Source organism: Engystomops pustulosus, chromosome 3 (genome assembly GCF_040894005.1).
Source record: "Engystomops pustulosus chromosome 3, aEngPut4.maternal, whole genome shotgun sequence".
NCBI classification, from domain to species: domain Eukaryota; kingdom Metazoa; phylum Chordata; class Amphibia; order Anura; family Leptodactylidae; genus Engystomops; species Engystomops pustulosus.
In genome coordinates, this window is record NC_092413.1 from 188,180,503 (window position 1) to 188,198,170 (window position 17,668).

Sequence of the window (17,668 nt, forward strand, 5' to 3'; positions counted from 1 at the left end):
TATCACCAGGATGAAAGACTGTATGCAAATGAGCCTGAGGGGCTTCATTGAGCCCCTCAGGCTTATTTGCATACAGTATTTCATCCTGGAGGTAGATGTCCTTTAAGATTCAGAACAGAAGTAGTTAGGGATCTGCAATCATCTAATTTTAACCGGCTCTGAATTATTTTCTAATTTTGTTCCCTTCTGGACAGTCCTTAACTGGCCAAACAAATAGCAAAATAGTGTCTTTGAGGCCATCTACCCATGTATCATTGCAGGCAATCAATGGCCTCATCTGTTAGGTCAGTCCATAGGGCCGGTGATAGACTGCAGCAGTCATCTGATTGGACAGCACTACTTTTTACCCCAAATCGTCCCAATGATACAAAAGTACTTTAATTTATGGTGATGATAAGAACCATTGTCTATCCTCAGCATATGGCTGTAAGTCCATGTCGGACCATGAGTCTTATGAACAAAACTAACAGGATCTGGATCAGGATACTTATGGCTATAGCAGATCAAATAAAAAAAAAAATACATATTATCTCAGCAGCTTTTCACATCAAGTAATCAATTACATGCGTAATCTCACTGGTGTAATATTAAAATTCAAAAATCCAGTTGTTCAAACAATCAATCATGTAATGTAGATTTGTTTTCTGTCACATTTTGGTCATTTGCAGGTCATGGTACAATCACAATGCCTCTAAAAACCAAGAAGAAAGGGAAAAGGGCAAAGGTTAAAGCAGTAGATACATCAGCACTGAAGAAATTCCTGAAAAGATATGAGAATCATTGTGCTCAATGTCAGTCAGCTGTCAGCCCCTCCATCACCCGTGCCCTCAAAAAATGTATTCAATATGGATCCGAATACTTGAAGGTAAGTATCGGATAATAAATCGATACTGGTAATGCCATATTTTTATTACAATATTATCACACAAAGATATAAACAGGTGGTCCCTGACTTAAGGACACCCGACTTACAGACCACTCCTAAGTACAGACAGACATCTCTGCCCACTGTGACCTCTGGTGAAGCTCTCTGAAGGGTACTTTACTCCCAGATTGCAATGATCAGCTATAAGGTGTCTGTAATGAAGCTTTATTGATGCAGGACAACATTTTGAAAATACAATTGTCATGTGACAAAAAATAATTTACTCTAGAGCTACAATTATAAAATATACCTGTTCTGACTTGCATATAAATTCAACTTAAGAACAAAACTAAAGAACCTATCCTGTACGTAACCCGGGTACTGCCTGTAATATTATATTGTGCTCTATTTCCCACAGATCATCTTGTCCGGACCTGAGATGTTGTTGGATGCTTCTTCTCCAGTTTTACTAAGACCACTATTGATGACTATACGGGATGAGCGATATATGCTTGCCACAGACTTGTACTTATGGGGAGTTCCTCTCAGTAACCAGGATGTTGCTAGTCTTGTGCGTTTGTAGGTTACATGCATTTAGGATATTCTCATATTTAGAATTTCTCAATGACTCGGGTTCTACATCTGGTCTTATCTATTATCCGAAACCAACTATTTATATCCAGCCTGATGTCATTTGATATTACATTCTTATGTATATGCATAGATGATCAGTAGCGCAGCTATACTACAAATGTCAAGATTGTGCATAGTAAAGTAAAGCCATCTTTTGCATGAAGAGGAGTTAGCCACCGTGTAGCCAGTTGACAACCCTAGGTCACCCTTTGCCCACTACTATTACCTAAGATCCAGCATTTGATAGGGACTCCTTTGGCCCACAAGAGAAAATGATACTGCAGTCCACCATTTACGCTTAATTGCTTTAAGTATGCTAAACTTCTCGGACATTTTAGTAGAGTTTGCACTCACTGTAGAATCCTCTTGTATTCCGGTGGGTCAGTCCACCATTTTCAAGATCCACCTGTATCCTTTTATCCATTAGTTACACATGCTTTCTTTTCTTCATGCAGGCTATACTACTGGAGTTGAAAGGGAGAACTTCATATCCCTTCGTAAAACTGGAAGCTATAGCTTGTGGGATTGACTTGTGGTCAGTGGAGAGGTTGGGGAAAGCTGTTCGGTACAGCCAATTAACATCCATAACACTAGATCACAATGAGTAAGACATTGTTCTGCTGTATAACAGAAGCCATGGATACAGGTCAATCTAGAGACCGACATGTTATTGTTTCTTTAGATTCAGAGATGAAGGACTTGAAGGTCTTATCCGAGGTCTTGAAGGAAATATGAAGATGGTGTCCCTCAGCCTATGTTACTGTAACCTTGGTCCTCCAAGTGGAACAGTACTGGGTAAACTTTTGGCTGAATCGGCTATTAGGTAATCTTCAATTATATGGACACTTTATGCAGCTCGATCTACGATGGGAGGGTGCTGATGCCATCTGGTTAGTCATTACATAAGATTATTGGCCGATGACTGAACAGTGGTCCATTGTAGAGGTGACTGCATGTCGTAGACCAGCTCTAACTTTAATGGCTGACACCATCTCATCTTCTTTGTCATGCAGTGAACTGTATCTCACTGGAAACTACTTGCAGTGCTCTGGGGCAGTGGATCTAATTACTTCAATAGCAGAAAAAGTCCAGGAACTAACAACAGAGAAGCCAACTGAAGAGGCAACCAGTCTAGCTCATCAGATACTGGAAGGTAAAGTGGAGGTTGTCTTAATTTAATGAGCTAGTATCTAAAAGTTTTACCATATAAAGTGAGACTAGACAGTTTTGTACCCATTCAGCAACATATTAGATATCCAACCCTTTGTGACCAGAGCATAGAGGATAAAAATCTTAAGTTATAATTAAATTGAAGTAGTGACACACATCTCATGGAATTTGGCTCATAACTAAGCATTGTTCTTCACAGTAGACTTTAACCAGAGCAACAGGCCTCACGTGTGACCACCATTTTGTTTGAAAGCAACCAGAATTGGGGCTCAGTATCTCCCAAGTGAAGTGATGGTTGGGGGTTTCAGTGATGGGCCTTAAGCAATTATCCATTCGTGTGATCAGGTAATAAAAGTGTGTTATGATATAACTCCTTAAAGGAAATGTTCTGTTTTTTTTCTGAGCAGCTCAAGACCAATCTGGTATTCACACAATGATGTCAGGACCCCCAACACCAATGGAAACTCCTGCAATATCACCAGACAGAGGTTCTGAAAAGGGGAAGCGTAAGAAAAAGGGTAAATTTGTGCACAATCACCTCAACAGTGTATAGGATAATATCCACACGGTCACAGGGAGAACATGTAGAACTATAAGAAATACACTTCCCAAAAATATTAAGGGAACACTCAAATGACACATCCTAGATCTGAATGAATGAAATATTCTCACTGAATGTTCTGTACAAAGTTGCATGTGCTGCTAACAAAATCACAAAAAAATCATCAATGGAAATCAAATTTCCATTGTGTCCAGAGGCTGGAGGTGCTAGCAGGAGACCTGAAGGAGGCCGTAGAAGGGCAACAACCCAGCACCAGGACTGTGCATCGCAGCCTTTGTGCAAGGTGGAACAGGAGGAGCACTGCCAGAGCCCCTGCAAAATGACCTCCAGCAGCCACAGATGTGCATGTGCAACATCCCCCACCGGTGCCTAGCCTTTTCTCGGGGCCTGGAGTCAGCCGGGGCCCGCAGTACCTGAGTGGCTGGCGGTTGCGGCCTAGGCACGCTAGTGTCACGGTGCTGGGTATGGGGAACCGGAGGGCTGTCCTACAGCCTGGCAGGTCTCCAGCAGGGTGGTGTTGGCAAGAAATGATGAGGGAGAGGCTGCTATAGCGGATCTCCCTGGGGCAACCCTTTGGTGTCTAGAGTATGACAGGGTAATGGACAGGGTGCCTGTGATGATGGCAGCCGTAGTAGCAGGGACCAGACGGAGGCAGAGGTTGAACAAAAACAACTTACAGTTCTTTATTGGAACCGACAGGAACCGCAGCAACGTGCCTTTAACAGAGTAGTGGAGTGCTGAGATGCAAGTTGGAGGAAGCCACAGGAGGGATTCTCAGCCTGGATGCAGAGGGCAGGCTGGGAGGTAGCTGTGTCCTAATAGGAAGCTTCAGCTTTATCCTGGATTGCTTCAGGTATCACCCTTAAAGGTAGGATGATACCCCTTTCCTCACTAACTAGCTATTAGCTTCACTCTTCAGGCAGGGGCTAGGCTCACCTGCCCTTGGTCTGGTGTGCTGACTGCACAGACTCCTCTGAGTCTCTAATCTGAGAGAGTCAACTCTCTCCTCACACTGCACTCTCTTCTGAGAGAGGACTAACTTCTTCTGGAAGTTTCCAGGGATCTTGTTACTTCCCCTGGTCAGGTGGTGGCTGCTCCTCCAATTACATCTCAGCTCACAGAGACAAATTATAACACATGTGATTGGCTGACACATATGACATCAGACAAAACACTTAACTCCTGCCTTACCAGGCAGGATCTACCACTGCAATGTTCATCTGTGTTATGTAGTGACATGCTGTGAGGCTAATCAGACCCTACACAGGCTGCAAGCTATATGGTGGGACGTATTCGCAACCACTCCTCTGCCTTGCATCGGCGAGGGTGTTGCACATGTGCCTATATAAATGGATAGAAACCGACTCCATGAAGATGGAATTAGGACCCGACATCAACAGATGAGGGTTGTGCTCACAGCCCAACACGTGTAGGCCAATTGGCATTTGGCAGAGAACACCAGTATTGGCAAATTCACCACTGGTGCCCTGTGCTCCTTACAGATGAAAGCAGTCCGGAGACACAGTGGAGAGCGATCTGCTGCCTGCAGCTTCCTTCAGCATGACCGGTTTGGCAGTGGGTCAGTAATGGTGTGGGGTGGCATTTCTTTGAAGGGCCGCTCAGCCCTCCATGTGCTCGCCAGAAGTAACCTGACTGCCATTAGATACCCAGATGAGATCCTCAGACCCCTTGTGAGACCATATGCTGGTGCGGTTGGCTCTGGGTTCCTCCTAATGCAGGACAATGCTAGACCTCATGTGGCTGGAGTGTGGCTGCAGTTCTTGCAAGAAAAAGGTATTGAAGCTATGGACCGGCCCGCTCGTTCCCCAGTCCTTAATCTGAATGAGCACATCTGAGACCTCATGTCTCACTCCATCCACCGTCACATAGCACCACAGACTGTCCAGAAGTTGGCAGATGCTTTAGTCCAGGTCTGGGAGGAGATCCCTCAGAAGACCATATGCAACCTCATCAGGAGCTGCCGAGGCGTTGTAGGAAGATCATACAGGCACGTGGAGGCCACACACAATACTGAGCCTCATTTTGTCTTGTTTTACGGACATTACATAAAAGTTGGATGAGCCAGTAGTGTGTTTTTCCCACTTTAATTTTGTGGGTGTCTCCAAATCCAGGTCTCTATTGGTTAATAAATTTGATTTCCGTTAATAACAAAGAATAAAGTATTCAATGAGAATATTTAATTGATTTAGATCTAGGATGTGTTATTTGGGTGTTCCCTTTATTTTTTTGAGCAGTGTATATTTGTGGGAATTCATGGTACGCCGGTCTTAAATTCTCCCCCTACCGGAGCTCCAGCGCCCATATTTACTCTGAGGATCCAGGGCCGATTGGGCGCAAACTCCACCATTGTGACCTATGACCTGGTCTGAACTGGTGGAGTTTACTGCTAAATTCTCCAACTGTTTTCCAACAGATACTATAGTAAATCCATCAATCCATTAACGTCCTGCCTGCTGAAAACTGGAGGAGAAGGCATAATGAATCTGCTCCATTGCCTTAGAACATCATCTACCGTTAATAGTTTGATGTATAGGGTAGAGTATAATACATTACATTATTATAATACATTGCATTATCAGCCATCATTTCCAATATTGATCGCTATCTTCAGAGATTGCCATGGTCTCAATTCTCACTTACTGCCAGTTGGGTCTGCATCAGGACCATACACATATCATTCTTAGCAGTCCCTGATGTTGTTCTGTATGGTGGGACAACCATTGTTCCATTACAAATGGGCATCTCCAGAGTTATCTAGTAGAAGCAGCTACTTACTGTACACTGAGAAAATATATGGGTATGTTAGAAGAGGTAATAGACATCTATTAAAAGTCTATGGCCAAGTTTTTAAAGTGTCTCCAAAATTCCTTCCCTGCTGCTATCATGTTAAACCTCTGTAGATTTTTATTTTATGGAAATAATGAATACAGATAATGTCATTTTATTTGCCAGGAAGAAAGAAAAAGGATAAGCCCATTGCTCTCCCAGGACCCTGGGTAAGAAAGTTATTTCTGGCTAACAACGGCATTGATGCAAGGGGGATAGAAGGAGAGACCGGGGTCTTGGAATTCTCACAGTTACTTAGTAGGTAAGTACTATTCCCAACATCAACCTTTTACAGAAGCATCCAGCTGAGTTCCATTTATATGATCAGTTGTAAAATGCAAGTGTACTATTGCAAATGTACATGTACTATTTGCAGATGTGTCCCTGTTATGTCTGACATTATCCAATAAAATTTAAGTAATAACCTGTAGCTACTAGACCAGTGATGGGCAACCTTTTGAGCTAGGTGTGTCAAAATTCGCCAAAAAAACGAGCATAACTCGGGTGCTGTGTCACCTTTAGGAAAAACCTAATTTTGTAATAACATGTCCAGCAGCGGCCTCCCCTTATTAATAACATGTCCAGCAGCGGCCTCCCCTTATTAATAACATGTCCAGCAGCGGCCTCCCCTTATTAATAACATGTCCAGCAGCGGCCTCCCTTTACTACTAAAATACCCCTAGCGCCCTCCCTTTACTACTAAAATACCCCTAGCGCCCTCCCTTTACTACTAAAATACCCCTAGCGCCCTCCCTTTACTATTAAAATACCCCTAGCGCCCTCCCTTTACTACTAAAATACCCCTAGCGGCCTCCCTTTACTACTAAAATACCCCTAGCGGCCTCCCTTTACTACTAAAATACCCCTAGCGGCCTCCCTTTACTACTAAAATACCCCTAGCGGCCTCCCTTTACTACTAAAATACCCCTAGCGGCCTCCCTTTACTACTAAAATACCCCTAGCGACCTCCCTTTACTACTAAAATACCCCTAGCGGCCTCCCTTTACTACTAAATTACCCCTAGCGTCCTCCCTTTACTACTAAATTACCCCTAGCGGCCTCCCTTTACTACTAAATTACCCCTAGCGGCCTCCCTTTACTACTAAAATACCCCTAGCGGCCTCCCTTTACTACTAAAATACCCCTAGCGGCCTCCCTTTACTACTAAAATACCCCTAGCGACCTCCCTTTACTACTAAAATACCCCTAGCGGCCTCCCTTTACTACTAAAATACCCCTAGCGGCCTCCCTTTACTACTAAAATACCCCTAGCGGCCTCCCTTTACTACTAAAATACCCCTAGCGGCCTCCCTTTACTACTAAATTACCCCTAGCGGCCTCCCTTTACTACTAAATTACCCCTAGCGGCCTCCCTTTACTACTAAATTACCCCTAGCGGCCTCCCTTTACTACTAAAATACCCCTAGCACCCTCCCTTTACTACTAAATTACCCATAGCGGCCTCCCTCTACGACTAAAATACCCCTAGCGCCCTCCCTTTAAATATAATATAATAATAAACTTACATACTTACCCAGTGATGTCTTCTTCCCTGTAGCTGTACTGCAGGCGGCTCGGCTCCTCCAGGTTGCACCGCGCGCCTCCGGTCACGTGACTGACGTGACCTGACGTCAGGTCGCCTCAGTCACGTGACGAGCAGCGCGCATTGCAGTCTGGAGGAGCCGGAGGAGTAGCAGAAGGTGGGCGGACCAACGCGGCGCCGGACAGGTAAGCAGGGGGCAGAAACACAGGGACGGGGGCGGGACATTACCACAGGGACAGCACATTACACAGGAACATTAACACAGGGGGAGCACATTGCACAGGGACAGAAACACAATGACGGGGGCGGGACATTAACATAGGGGTAGGACATTACACTGGGGCCGGACATTACACAGGGAGGGGGGCGGACAGCGGGAGCTGGGCGGCCGCGTGTCAGCAAAAATGACTACGCATGTCAGTGCTGACACGCGTGTCATAGGTTCGCCATCACTGTACTAGACAGTTCAAAATCTGTGTATTTATAGTATTCCTCATATGGGCTAGAACCACCTTAATAGGTCTTTTGGCACCAGGTTTTACCTCATTAGTCATGTGAAAATCATCAGAGAAGAGTCATATTTTGCCAGAGAGGAGTCAAGTTTAGAGGCTGCATGGGAAGTGTCACTTAAGATGAATTAGGCTAGTTGTATGCTTGAGGCAGTTAAAAACTTAATTGGAAATTAGAGCTGCCTAATTCTTTACCTGCCTGTATCTCTAAGGCTACATTCACACGGCCATATGGGGAACGCATATACGGCAAACGTATATATATGGTGTATATACATCCCCCATAGACGGCAATGGGCGCACGGAGCTGTACGGGAGCGCTATGGTGCCGCACCGTACCCTTCTGCAGCCGGACATATACTATCTTCCCCCGGAATACGTTGCCGTGCGCCATATATCGCTATGGAGAGGGCCGGGATTGAGCAGTGCTCACCCCTTCCTCCTCTCTCCGGCGCCGACGTGTGCCCGACGTACTAAGGCATGTCGGGCACACGTTAGTGTGAATATAGCACACTGTAGATAACACTCAAGAACCACAAGCCTGATGCATTCTCAGATAAAATTCCTTTTTTCGCTATAAAAGACATGTTGCTGGGTATTGTAGAACATATGGTCCTTTGAAATGATGCCGCCCCTTCAGCCTCCAAACCTGACTTATATCCCATCTTCTCTGCACATGACTTTGGAGGTGATTCTTTTTATAGGTAAAAGGGCAAGATTTCACAAAAAAATGTGAATTCTAAAAAGGACATTTCATACCCCAGATGAGGGGGCTGGTAGTTTATTTGGGTATAATCTGGTGACAGTGTCCCTTTAAGGGCTCTCTATGGGTACACTTTAACATTGGCAAGATGGTGTAGGTTAAAAGACAATAAACAAGACTCCCCACCCCCGAAAAAAAAATCTAAACAACAATACGAGTAATGGGAAGAAGTGATCAGACAAACAATCTAACCCAATACATATTACATTGATCACAATCTCTGAAGAGACTGATTATAGTTGCAATGACATGAACTGTAATCAGTTTGTGAGTTGATCAATAATAATCACTTTTCCAGTCTCATCCGCTATTCCGAGCAGCTCTCCGAACTTGACATTGATGATAACTGCCTGGGAGAGCTGCCAGCCACCGACATCCTAGAGGCTCTAATGGAGAGAAATCAAAGTAAGTAAATGATCCTATCACTAAAAAACAAATCTCAAAAACAAATCTCAGCAGCTGGGACTCAGTCTTCCCCCTCTCCCTTACTCACAGCTGTTTTGTTATCTGACACCTCAATGAGCTTCTGTCTGTTTGCTGGCAAGATGGAATTCAGAAGGAACTTTAGGCTGAGAAGGATGTACAACAAGAGCAAAAGAGAAGATACTAATTTGTCTGATGAGTAATTTGTCTGAAGTTTCAAGACATGTTACTTGTCCGATTGATTTATGTTAATTTGGTTGCTGACTCACTTGACTGCTTGTTATAAACTTAGACCCCTATTAAATTTTTCATTCTTCATTTCAACCAATTGGTAAGATCAAAAAAGTTCTTTTTTTGCTCATTAATGTACACTCAGCCCCCATCTTGGCAGAAAAAAAGCAGAAATGTACAGTAGATATTTTGCTAATTTAGTAAACAAGAAAAGCTTAAATATCACAGGCTCATAAGTATCAGCCCCTTTGCTCAGTATTGAGTAGAAGCAGCTTTTCGTGTTTTTTTTTCTGGAGTTTACATTAAAGGGCACCTACCACCACAAATCTACCTATAAAGGTAGATTGGGTGGTAGGTGGATCAATGGGACGTGAGGATAGCCCTTTTAAGGGCTAATCCTCACGTCCCTGCACTTTTTTAATAACTTTAATTTGATATTTATTCAAATTTACTTATGCGGCTACCGGGGCGTGGAGTAGCCGCATATGAGATTACACGAGGCGGCTACTCCACGCCCCGGTAGCCACTTTACCCCTCCTACTCACCCATCTTCGGCGCGCAGCTCCGCGTAGCTGCGCGCCCTCGTCCGGCGATCCTGCCGTCTGCGCATGCGCAGAAGAGCAGGCCCGCGCCTGTTTCGGAGTTGTGACCGCGCAGGCGCGGGCCTGCTCTTCTGCGCATGCGCAGACGGCAGGATCGCCGGACGAGGGCGCGCAGCTACGCGGAGCTGCGCGCCGAAGATGGGTAAGTAGGAGGGGTAAAGTGGCTACCGGGGCGTGGAGTAGCCGCCTCGTGTAATCTCATATGCGGCTACTCCACGCCCCGGTAGCCGCATAAGTAAATTTGAATAAATATCAAATTAAAGTTATTAAAAAAGTGCAGGGACGTGAGGATTAGCCCTTAAAAGGGCTATCCTCACGTCCCATTAATCCACCTACCACCCGATCTACCTTTATAGGTAGATTTGTGGTGGTAGGTTCCCTTTAAAGGAAATCTACCATCAGGATGAAGGATTGTAAACCAAGCACACTGACACACTGCTGTGTGCCACCTCTGGCAGGATCTGCTTTTCTTTTAGCGACTCATTCCCTGTTTTTTTTTTTACAAAACAAAGCTTTTAGAATTAAACAAATGTCCCTCAGGGGCTCCAGGCTCCATAGGTGTTAATGCAGCCTGGAGCCCTACTGTCCATTTGCATATTTGTTTAAAGTATTTTTCTTAAAAACAAGGGAAGGTTGAAAAAGAGCAGATGCTGCCAGAGGGGGGACACACCAGTATGTCAGTGTGCTTGATGTACAATCCTTCATCCTGGTGGTAGATGTCCTTTAATGAGCAAAAAAAAGAACATCATATACATGAATATACAGTGTATACAGATCTAAACAACAATACGAGGTTATCACATGGTCAGAAGTATCAGCATCAACAATGACCTGGGGAAGGGAGAACTTTACAAGGGACATCAACTGAATAAAAGAAATAACGCAGCATGACGGCCAGATCTGTCTTGTGTTTTATCCTATGTGTGGAGAAGTTGATGATTCCTACTGGAGGATTTACCGGTCACGGTCTCTCAGGATCTCTAGCAGCGTGTAGTGGCACATTAGCTATAGCCTGCGCCTGTTTTTGGTGCAGTTTATAGCGCCAGAGCCTCTTAGTATACCCTGTACAGCTTGTGGGGTGGTGGAACATGAAGCACTGGCACACAATGGGGAGAAGTTAGACTGGAGTTTTTAATGCCAGTCTTAAAGTTCTTCCCGCTGTTGTTCCAATGCCCGGATCCACTAAAAGGCTTTGTCATCTTAGTAAATACAGGTGCAGGTTCTGCCAGTTCGCACTTGTAGATAAGATCTGAACAGTTTTTTGTTTTTTTTGCTATGGTACTATAGCAAATCTTGCTCGTACCAAGTGGTGTGCATGTAGGGGAAAATGGCAAAACTGGGGGTAGAGGGAAATTCATGGGCCTTTTCTGACATTTTCTCCACCAATGTGCAGTAGCGTAACTAGAAGCTGATGGGCCCCAGTGCAAAGTCTGTGCTATAATGTATGGTTTATAGTAATAGTCTTCGGAAAGTAACACCATAAGGGCCCCCTAAACCTCTTGGGCCAGGGTGCGATCGCAACCTCAAGTTATGCCCTTCCTCTCATGGTTTAATGATGTCACACGGTGTATGATTCTCTCTCTACATGAAGCTTCCTCTTCCTCTATCCTACCAGGGAAACTGCCTCGCTTGAAAATTAAAGTAACGGCCCAGATTTCACCTGTGACATTTAAATCCATCCTAAAACAGAGCGGGAAACTCAAAACCTCGAAAAAGAAGAGAAGAAGAAAGGTAAATGTATTATATACCAATAATCGTGTTGAAAGAATTGCTCATAAAAGTTGCAAAATTCTTTAAGCCTAGACTGTATTCGATTAGATGACTCGAGTCCTGACAAATTGTGGGTCACAACAAAACTGTGTTTCATTACTTCTACTCAAGACAGCGCCATACTGTGGGCATGTCATGTACGTCAAATACAAAAGCGCCACCTAGCCTAATCCTCAATCTACGTCTTCAATCTGATGATGAGATACATTTTTGGGTGGTATTGTTCTGTAATTGTATACAGGCAGTCCCCAGGTTAAGTACAGGATAGGTTCTTTAGGTTTGTACTTAAGTTGAATTTATATGTAAGTGGGAAAAGGTATATTTTATAATTGTTTCTACAGACAACATTTTTTAGTTCCATTGACTATTGGATTTTCAACATTTTTTTCAGTAATGGGAATAAGGATTATCAATGAAATATCATTACATACATCTTACAGCTGATCATTGCAGCATGGGACTAAAGTATTCAGAGAGCATCACCAGACGTCATAGTTGGCAGAGAGGTCCACCTGTAACTAGGGGTCGTCTGTAAGTCAGGTGTCCTTAAGTAGGGGACCGCCTGCATTGTACTTCTGTATTTCTCCCAAATCCTTCCAATATAGAGTACACCAATGACAAACCAATGGTTGTATTAGCGAAACGATGGAGAATTCTGCAGTTCTATTTTTTCCCTACAAAAAAACTTTGATACAGCGGCTTCTTCTCCCATTCTTCCTCCTCAGCTGTGATTGGCTATGACAGGACTGAGAGTTGCATTGAGTTAACTTTTGTGCACAAACAATATTTACAACAATTCATTTTCTCTAGAGAAAAGTAAAAAGAATGATTTCTCTCAAGGTCTCTAGATACATAATTCCAAGGTAACACTGAGTTCTTGTGTCGTTGTTTAATTTCCACTGAGTAATACAGCGAAGAACAGTTTGTGCCCAACAAGGGACCTTAAATGTCTCAATGAAAAACACTGCAGGGAGAAGCAACACATCTGGATGACCCAAACAGGGGCAAATATGAGGGGGGAACTATCTCTGCACCCCCAGTCTTAATACACCACATATTTTGGTGCTTACGTCTATAGATACAACTCCTGACAAACTGGGTGGCATCCAGCAATAATTTATCTTCTTTCTATGACATTTCATATTATTCACAGAAAAAATGAAGAAAGCGTCATGAATATCATCAATCAAACCGTAACTGGAAAACATGGAGGCTACTGACGGAAAGAAGACAATCAAAAGGATCAAGATCAGAAGCGTGAACCCTGGTTATATTCAGTGGTATCAGCCAGGTCACTGTGGAATAACCATTTTTTTTAGTATATTTATACTGAAGTTAGTCCTGATGTGGCTATTGCACAAGTCCCCAATCCCAAGGTTACCTACCTAGTTCTTTCTAAAGGTCCACTTACCTGGGTCAAGTGAAGGTCTGAGCTGAGTTACAACAGTAATGATGTAATTTTGTACAATACATTTGTAAATCACTATTATTTTTTGTTTGGGGGAAAAACATTACTAAACCCTACATTAATTCAAACTAGGCCCATAAAATATTTGAACCCTTGACCAAACCTTGAAATGAATCCAGACTCCAGAACGGACCACTAAAATTAAATCAGATTAGAGCTGTACAATTAAATAAAAAAAAGTTTTTTTGCAGTGTGTGTGGGTGTAAGTGTGTGTGGGGGGAAGGGTTTATTAGGCAATTTACCTAACCCCTACCAGGGCCGGTGTTAGTGGGCAGCAAACTGGGCATTTCCCCAGGGCCTCCAGTCCTAAAGTGGTCCCCGTATGTGGAGTTTTGTGGGCAGAGGATGTATTGCTCCATTAATACCCTTGGTTGAATGCTCGGGTGAAGATGCTTCTATGATCATCTATCTCCTGTCTATATATCTATTATATATCTGTCTCATATAACTTGTTTATTTATTATCTATCTGTCTGTCTAATCATTAATCTATCTAGCATTTTGTCTATCTATCTATCTATCTATCTATCTATCACATCTATCTCTCATCTATCTATTTATCATCCATGTACCTATCATCTGTCTTTTTCCTACAGTCCCATATTACAGACACTTACCTACTACTATCTGTAAACTACAAAGTGTTATTATTGTGCAGGGCTATAGGAGCCTCTTACGGACTGTGACTGTTCATAAATAGTTTTATTTTGGGGCCCCACTTATTACAGATTCTGCTCTGCTTTCCTAAGGTGAAGCCTCCTGTCTTTTACCTCATCAGCCAGACATTCCTGACCATAAAATGGCCACAGATGGAGGGTCATGTGATCTGTATCTGTCCATGAACATTCGCCCTGCCAGAATCTTGATCTTACCGTATATTCATGAACACTATCATAAGATCATACAGATTTATAAGGGATTGTTTTCTTAGTAACAAATTATACTATATACTATAAGTATAATATAATTATACTTATATTATAAGCAACAGTATTTAATATTCCACAGGGTGGTTCTTTTTCCCACTTTGGAATTTGTTATATTGTTATTACTGTTTTCCCACAGTTATTTGTTTATTCCTTACCCAGAATCACCAGCAGGTATGATTGTGAAGATTATGTTTGCCTGAAAAGGTGGCCTTCAAAGACCATCTCCATAAGGAGAATTAATTCCTTCCTGACTCATATCCTCTCCCCTAGCTTATCCGCTTTACTTTACTGCACAGTTGAGAGATTCTAACCAATGTTGTCTACAATTGGGCAACTATTCTTCATGGTTGCAATCATACATCATGTACTTAGGTTTCTTGAAAGTCAGGCATTGATCTAGAAGGTGCGTCTAAAGGCATCTAACACCAGGATGAAGGACTATATGCAAATGAGCCTGAGGTGCTCCAGGCTCCACAAGTATAAATGGAGCCTGGAGACACTCAGGCTCATTTGTATACAGTCTTTCATCCTGGTGGTAGGTGTCCTTTAACATATTATTTGTATATACCTTACCTCTAATTCCCAGCGGTGCATGCATGGTCTTTGAGACTCCGCACACCTGAAAAGGCGGCCTGCAGAGGGAATCTCCAGAATGAGAATTCCTGACCTACATCCGTGGTCTGTCACCTAGCCAACCCAGTTAACTATATAGTACTGTACAGACAAGATACAATAACTTTAAATCAACACCGTCTACATTTGGGAGTCTATTCCTTTTGGGTTTGGCTATTTGTTATGTCACTAGGCCTCTTTAAAGTCAGGTAGAAGGAGCTGTATTATATTATTTGCATATTCCTTCCTTAGAATCCCCAGTGGAGCATACAAGGCCTCCATACACTTGAATAGGTGGCCGAAAAAGGTCATCTCCAAAAGGAGGATGAAATCCTTCCCCGGTCAGAGCATACCCACAGCAGTTTTCCTTAGTAAATATTATAGGGATGTATACTATTATTATAAAAAGTAGTATCTCTAAAAATACATTATACAAAAAATGACAATTTTACATGTATCTTCAGGAATTGGAGCTCAAAACCTTGAGATAGAGTCAGCCTTGGGTCTCACTGGTTTCTATTAAGTAGGAGCCAGTTCTGGACCAGGACAGGGATAATACTGACTAGGACATTGGGTGTAAAGGATTAAAGTATTCAAGGTAACCTGGCCACAATGTTGTTTCTGCGAATCACCTCCAGCCCCGATGTCCTGGTCATAAGGTGTCATAGCCGATAGTCAGGTTTTGTAAGTAGTCAGAGCTGCAGCAGGCCTGATGGGGTTGGATTAGGGTAAGCTCTGTACACTTTTTTTTATTTGGCAGCTCTGCCCGACCCCCAGGGGAATTTTCAGCATTCCTGGAAAATCCCTCTTATCATACACATTACTTTAGGTCAGATCTTTAAAGGGATTGTTCAGTTCTAAGTTATTATTTTTAAATGACCAATGTTCAAGTCTAAGAGTACTATTAGGATGGTATATATCCTGAACATGTTCAGGGGCCCCTTATTTTCCAAAACAAAAATAGAAATTGAAGCAAGTGAGCCAGATAGAAATTGAGCCGGATAGAAATTGAAGCAAGTGAGCCAGATTTTCCAATTATTTCTATTGCATTGTGCGTACATGAACAGAAAATGATCAGGTCAAATGCGAAACAATAGCAGAAGTGTCAAGTCCACATGACGCTAGCAACAGAACATCATGAGGCGGCTCCATTTGTACAACTTCAGTAGAGCCCCCCATCTGCTATATATCTAACCAAAACAGGACTCACCCCTCTCTCTACCCAAACCCACAGGTGGACAAGGCGCCCTTGAATTGTCCTTATATGTACCACTAGGTGAAGGTGAATGGTTTCACTAGGTCAAGGTGTTCTGCCTGGTTGAAGTCATGTAGGAAGAAGTACTTCCATTTCTTGAATAACTTGCCATTAAGAGAGGATTTTTTTTTCTGCCTCCAATTTTTTGAGATGGAAGAGCTTTTTAATATGGGTAATCATGCTGTGCAGAGTGGGCACTTAAAAGGCACCGCTTGGCAACCGGGCACCGGTAATGGAACAATTTTGGAAGTCTTAGGCTCACAGATTTTTCCTCTCTATCACGTTGTGCATCATAGTGGACAAGATAAGTGAGATGTTCCTGGGGCACCTCACTTTTCACATTCTCTCCCTCATCCCTCTATTCTCCCACCAAAATGCAGGCATCCCCACGACTCATGCAAAAGGTCGGTCGCCGTGGTCTGCTAATTCGGACAGGAGGTTAAGCGGTATGGACATAGCGCAGAAGGAAAAAAATTAAAGCCAAAGATTGTTTTATACATTATCCTAAATTGGGTTTCCCATAATACCTTGTTCAGAACCCTGTTTCGTACATTTTGCCATTCCTTCAGAAAAGTTTTTCCCCAACGTCCAGGTCGGTTTACTGGGCCGCTTAACTTGTGAAGGAGAGAGCCTATTTATCTAAAGTAGTAACACTCCTTTTTTTCACAATGACGTTGGTTGAAAAATTTTTTTTGGGACTTGTGGACATTAATCTCATAGATTCTATACATAAAATATGTGGTGGAATCCAGGTGATTGGCTCATACTTGAGCCTCAGCAACCCCCTTAAAGCATCCGTTCCAGCATGAGTATCGCCATTTTATAGCAGTTTGTTTTTATGGCTGCCCCTGGGTCAGATGAAAGTCCCCAGGGCTTCCTCCAGTAAATCCCTGTTAGATCATGCTGAAAAGAATTCATATGCTGCAATATATCAGTATCTTAATATATTCAGTGTACAAATGATCATTTGTTAAAATCCAACAATGGGACAATATACAACTGTCAAAAAAAGCACAAATAAAATCATTAAAAAAAAGAATAAAAAGACACAATTTTGTTTTTCTATTTAATAAAACTTTGTTGAAACAAAAAAAAAGAATAAAAGTCTTTTAATGACACATCCGTACAATAAAATAAAAATTCTACTGAAGCCATATGGTGAAGGGCATTAAAAAAAACACACAAAAATTACAACATTTTCACATCTAAGCTCAAAAAGTAACATTTGCCCCATGATACCAATAAAAAGTACAACTCACCCCGCAAAAAATAAGCCCTAAAATGGGTCTGCCAACAAAAAAATAAAAGTGCTAAGCCTCTTAGAACATGGAAATGTAAAAACATTTTCGCCAAACTTTCTATACAGTCGGTCCCCTACTTAAGAACACCCATCTTACAGACAACCCCTAGTTACAAACGGACCTCTGGATGTTGGTAAGTTACTGTACTTTATCCCTATGCTACAATAATCAGCTATAACAGTTATC

General features: G+C 42.7%; 1 protein-coding gene across 1 annotated transcript; it reads left to right on the forward strand.

Annotated features, from left to right (window-relative positions):
* The first annotated feature begins 1,040 nt into the window (after window positions 1-1,040).
* On the forward strand, window positions 1,041-13,566 carry LOC140122474 (uncharacterized). The gene is made up of 9 exons (XM_072143390.1): window positions 1,041-1,436; window positions 1,954-2,102; window positions 2,181-2,321; window positions 2,512-2,651; window positions 3,076-3,186; window positions 6,204-6,339; window positions 9,191-9,297; window positions 11,764-11,879; window positions 13,072-13,566. Exons 1-9 carry the CDS (start codon window positions 1,305-1,307, stop codon window positions 13,078-13,080), a joined length of 1,041 nt encoding a protein of 346 aa, XP_071999491.1. The 5' UTR covers window positions 1,041-1,304; the 3' UTR covers window positions 13,081-13,566.
* The last annotated feature ends 4,102 nt before the right edge of the window (window positions 13,567-17,668 follow it).

Coding starts and splice junctions, on each gene's coding strand:
- LOC140122474 (XM_072143390.1), top strand. CDS start 1,305: ATGTTGTTGGATGCTTCTTCTCCAGTTTTACTAAGACCACTATTGATG. Junction 2,103..2,180: donor ATAACACTAGATCACAATGA/GTAAGACATTGT, acceptor TTGTTTCTTTAG/ATTCAGAGATGAAGGACTTG. Junction 2,322..2,511: donor TTGGCTGAATCGGCTATTAG/GTAATCTTCAAT, acceptor TTTGTCATGCAG/TGAACTGTATCTCACTGGAA.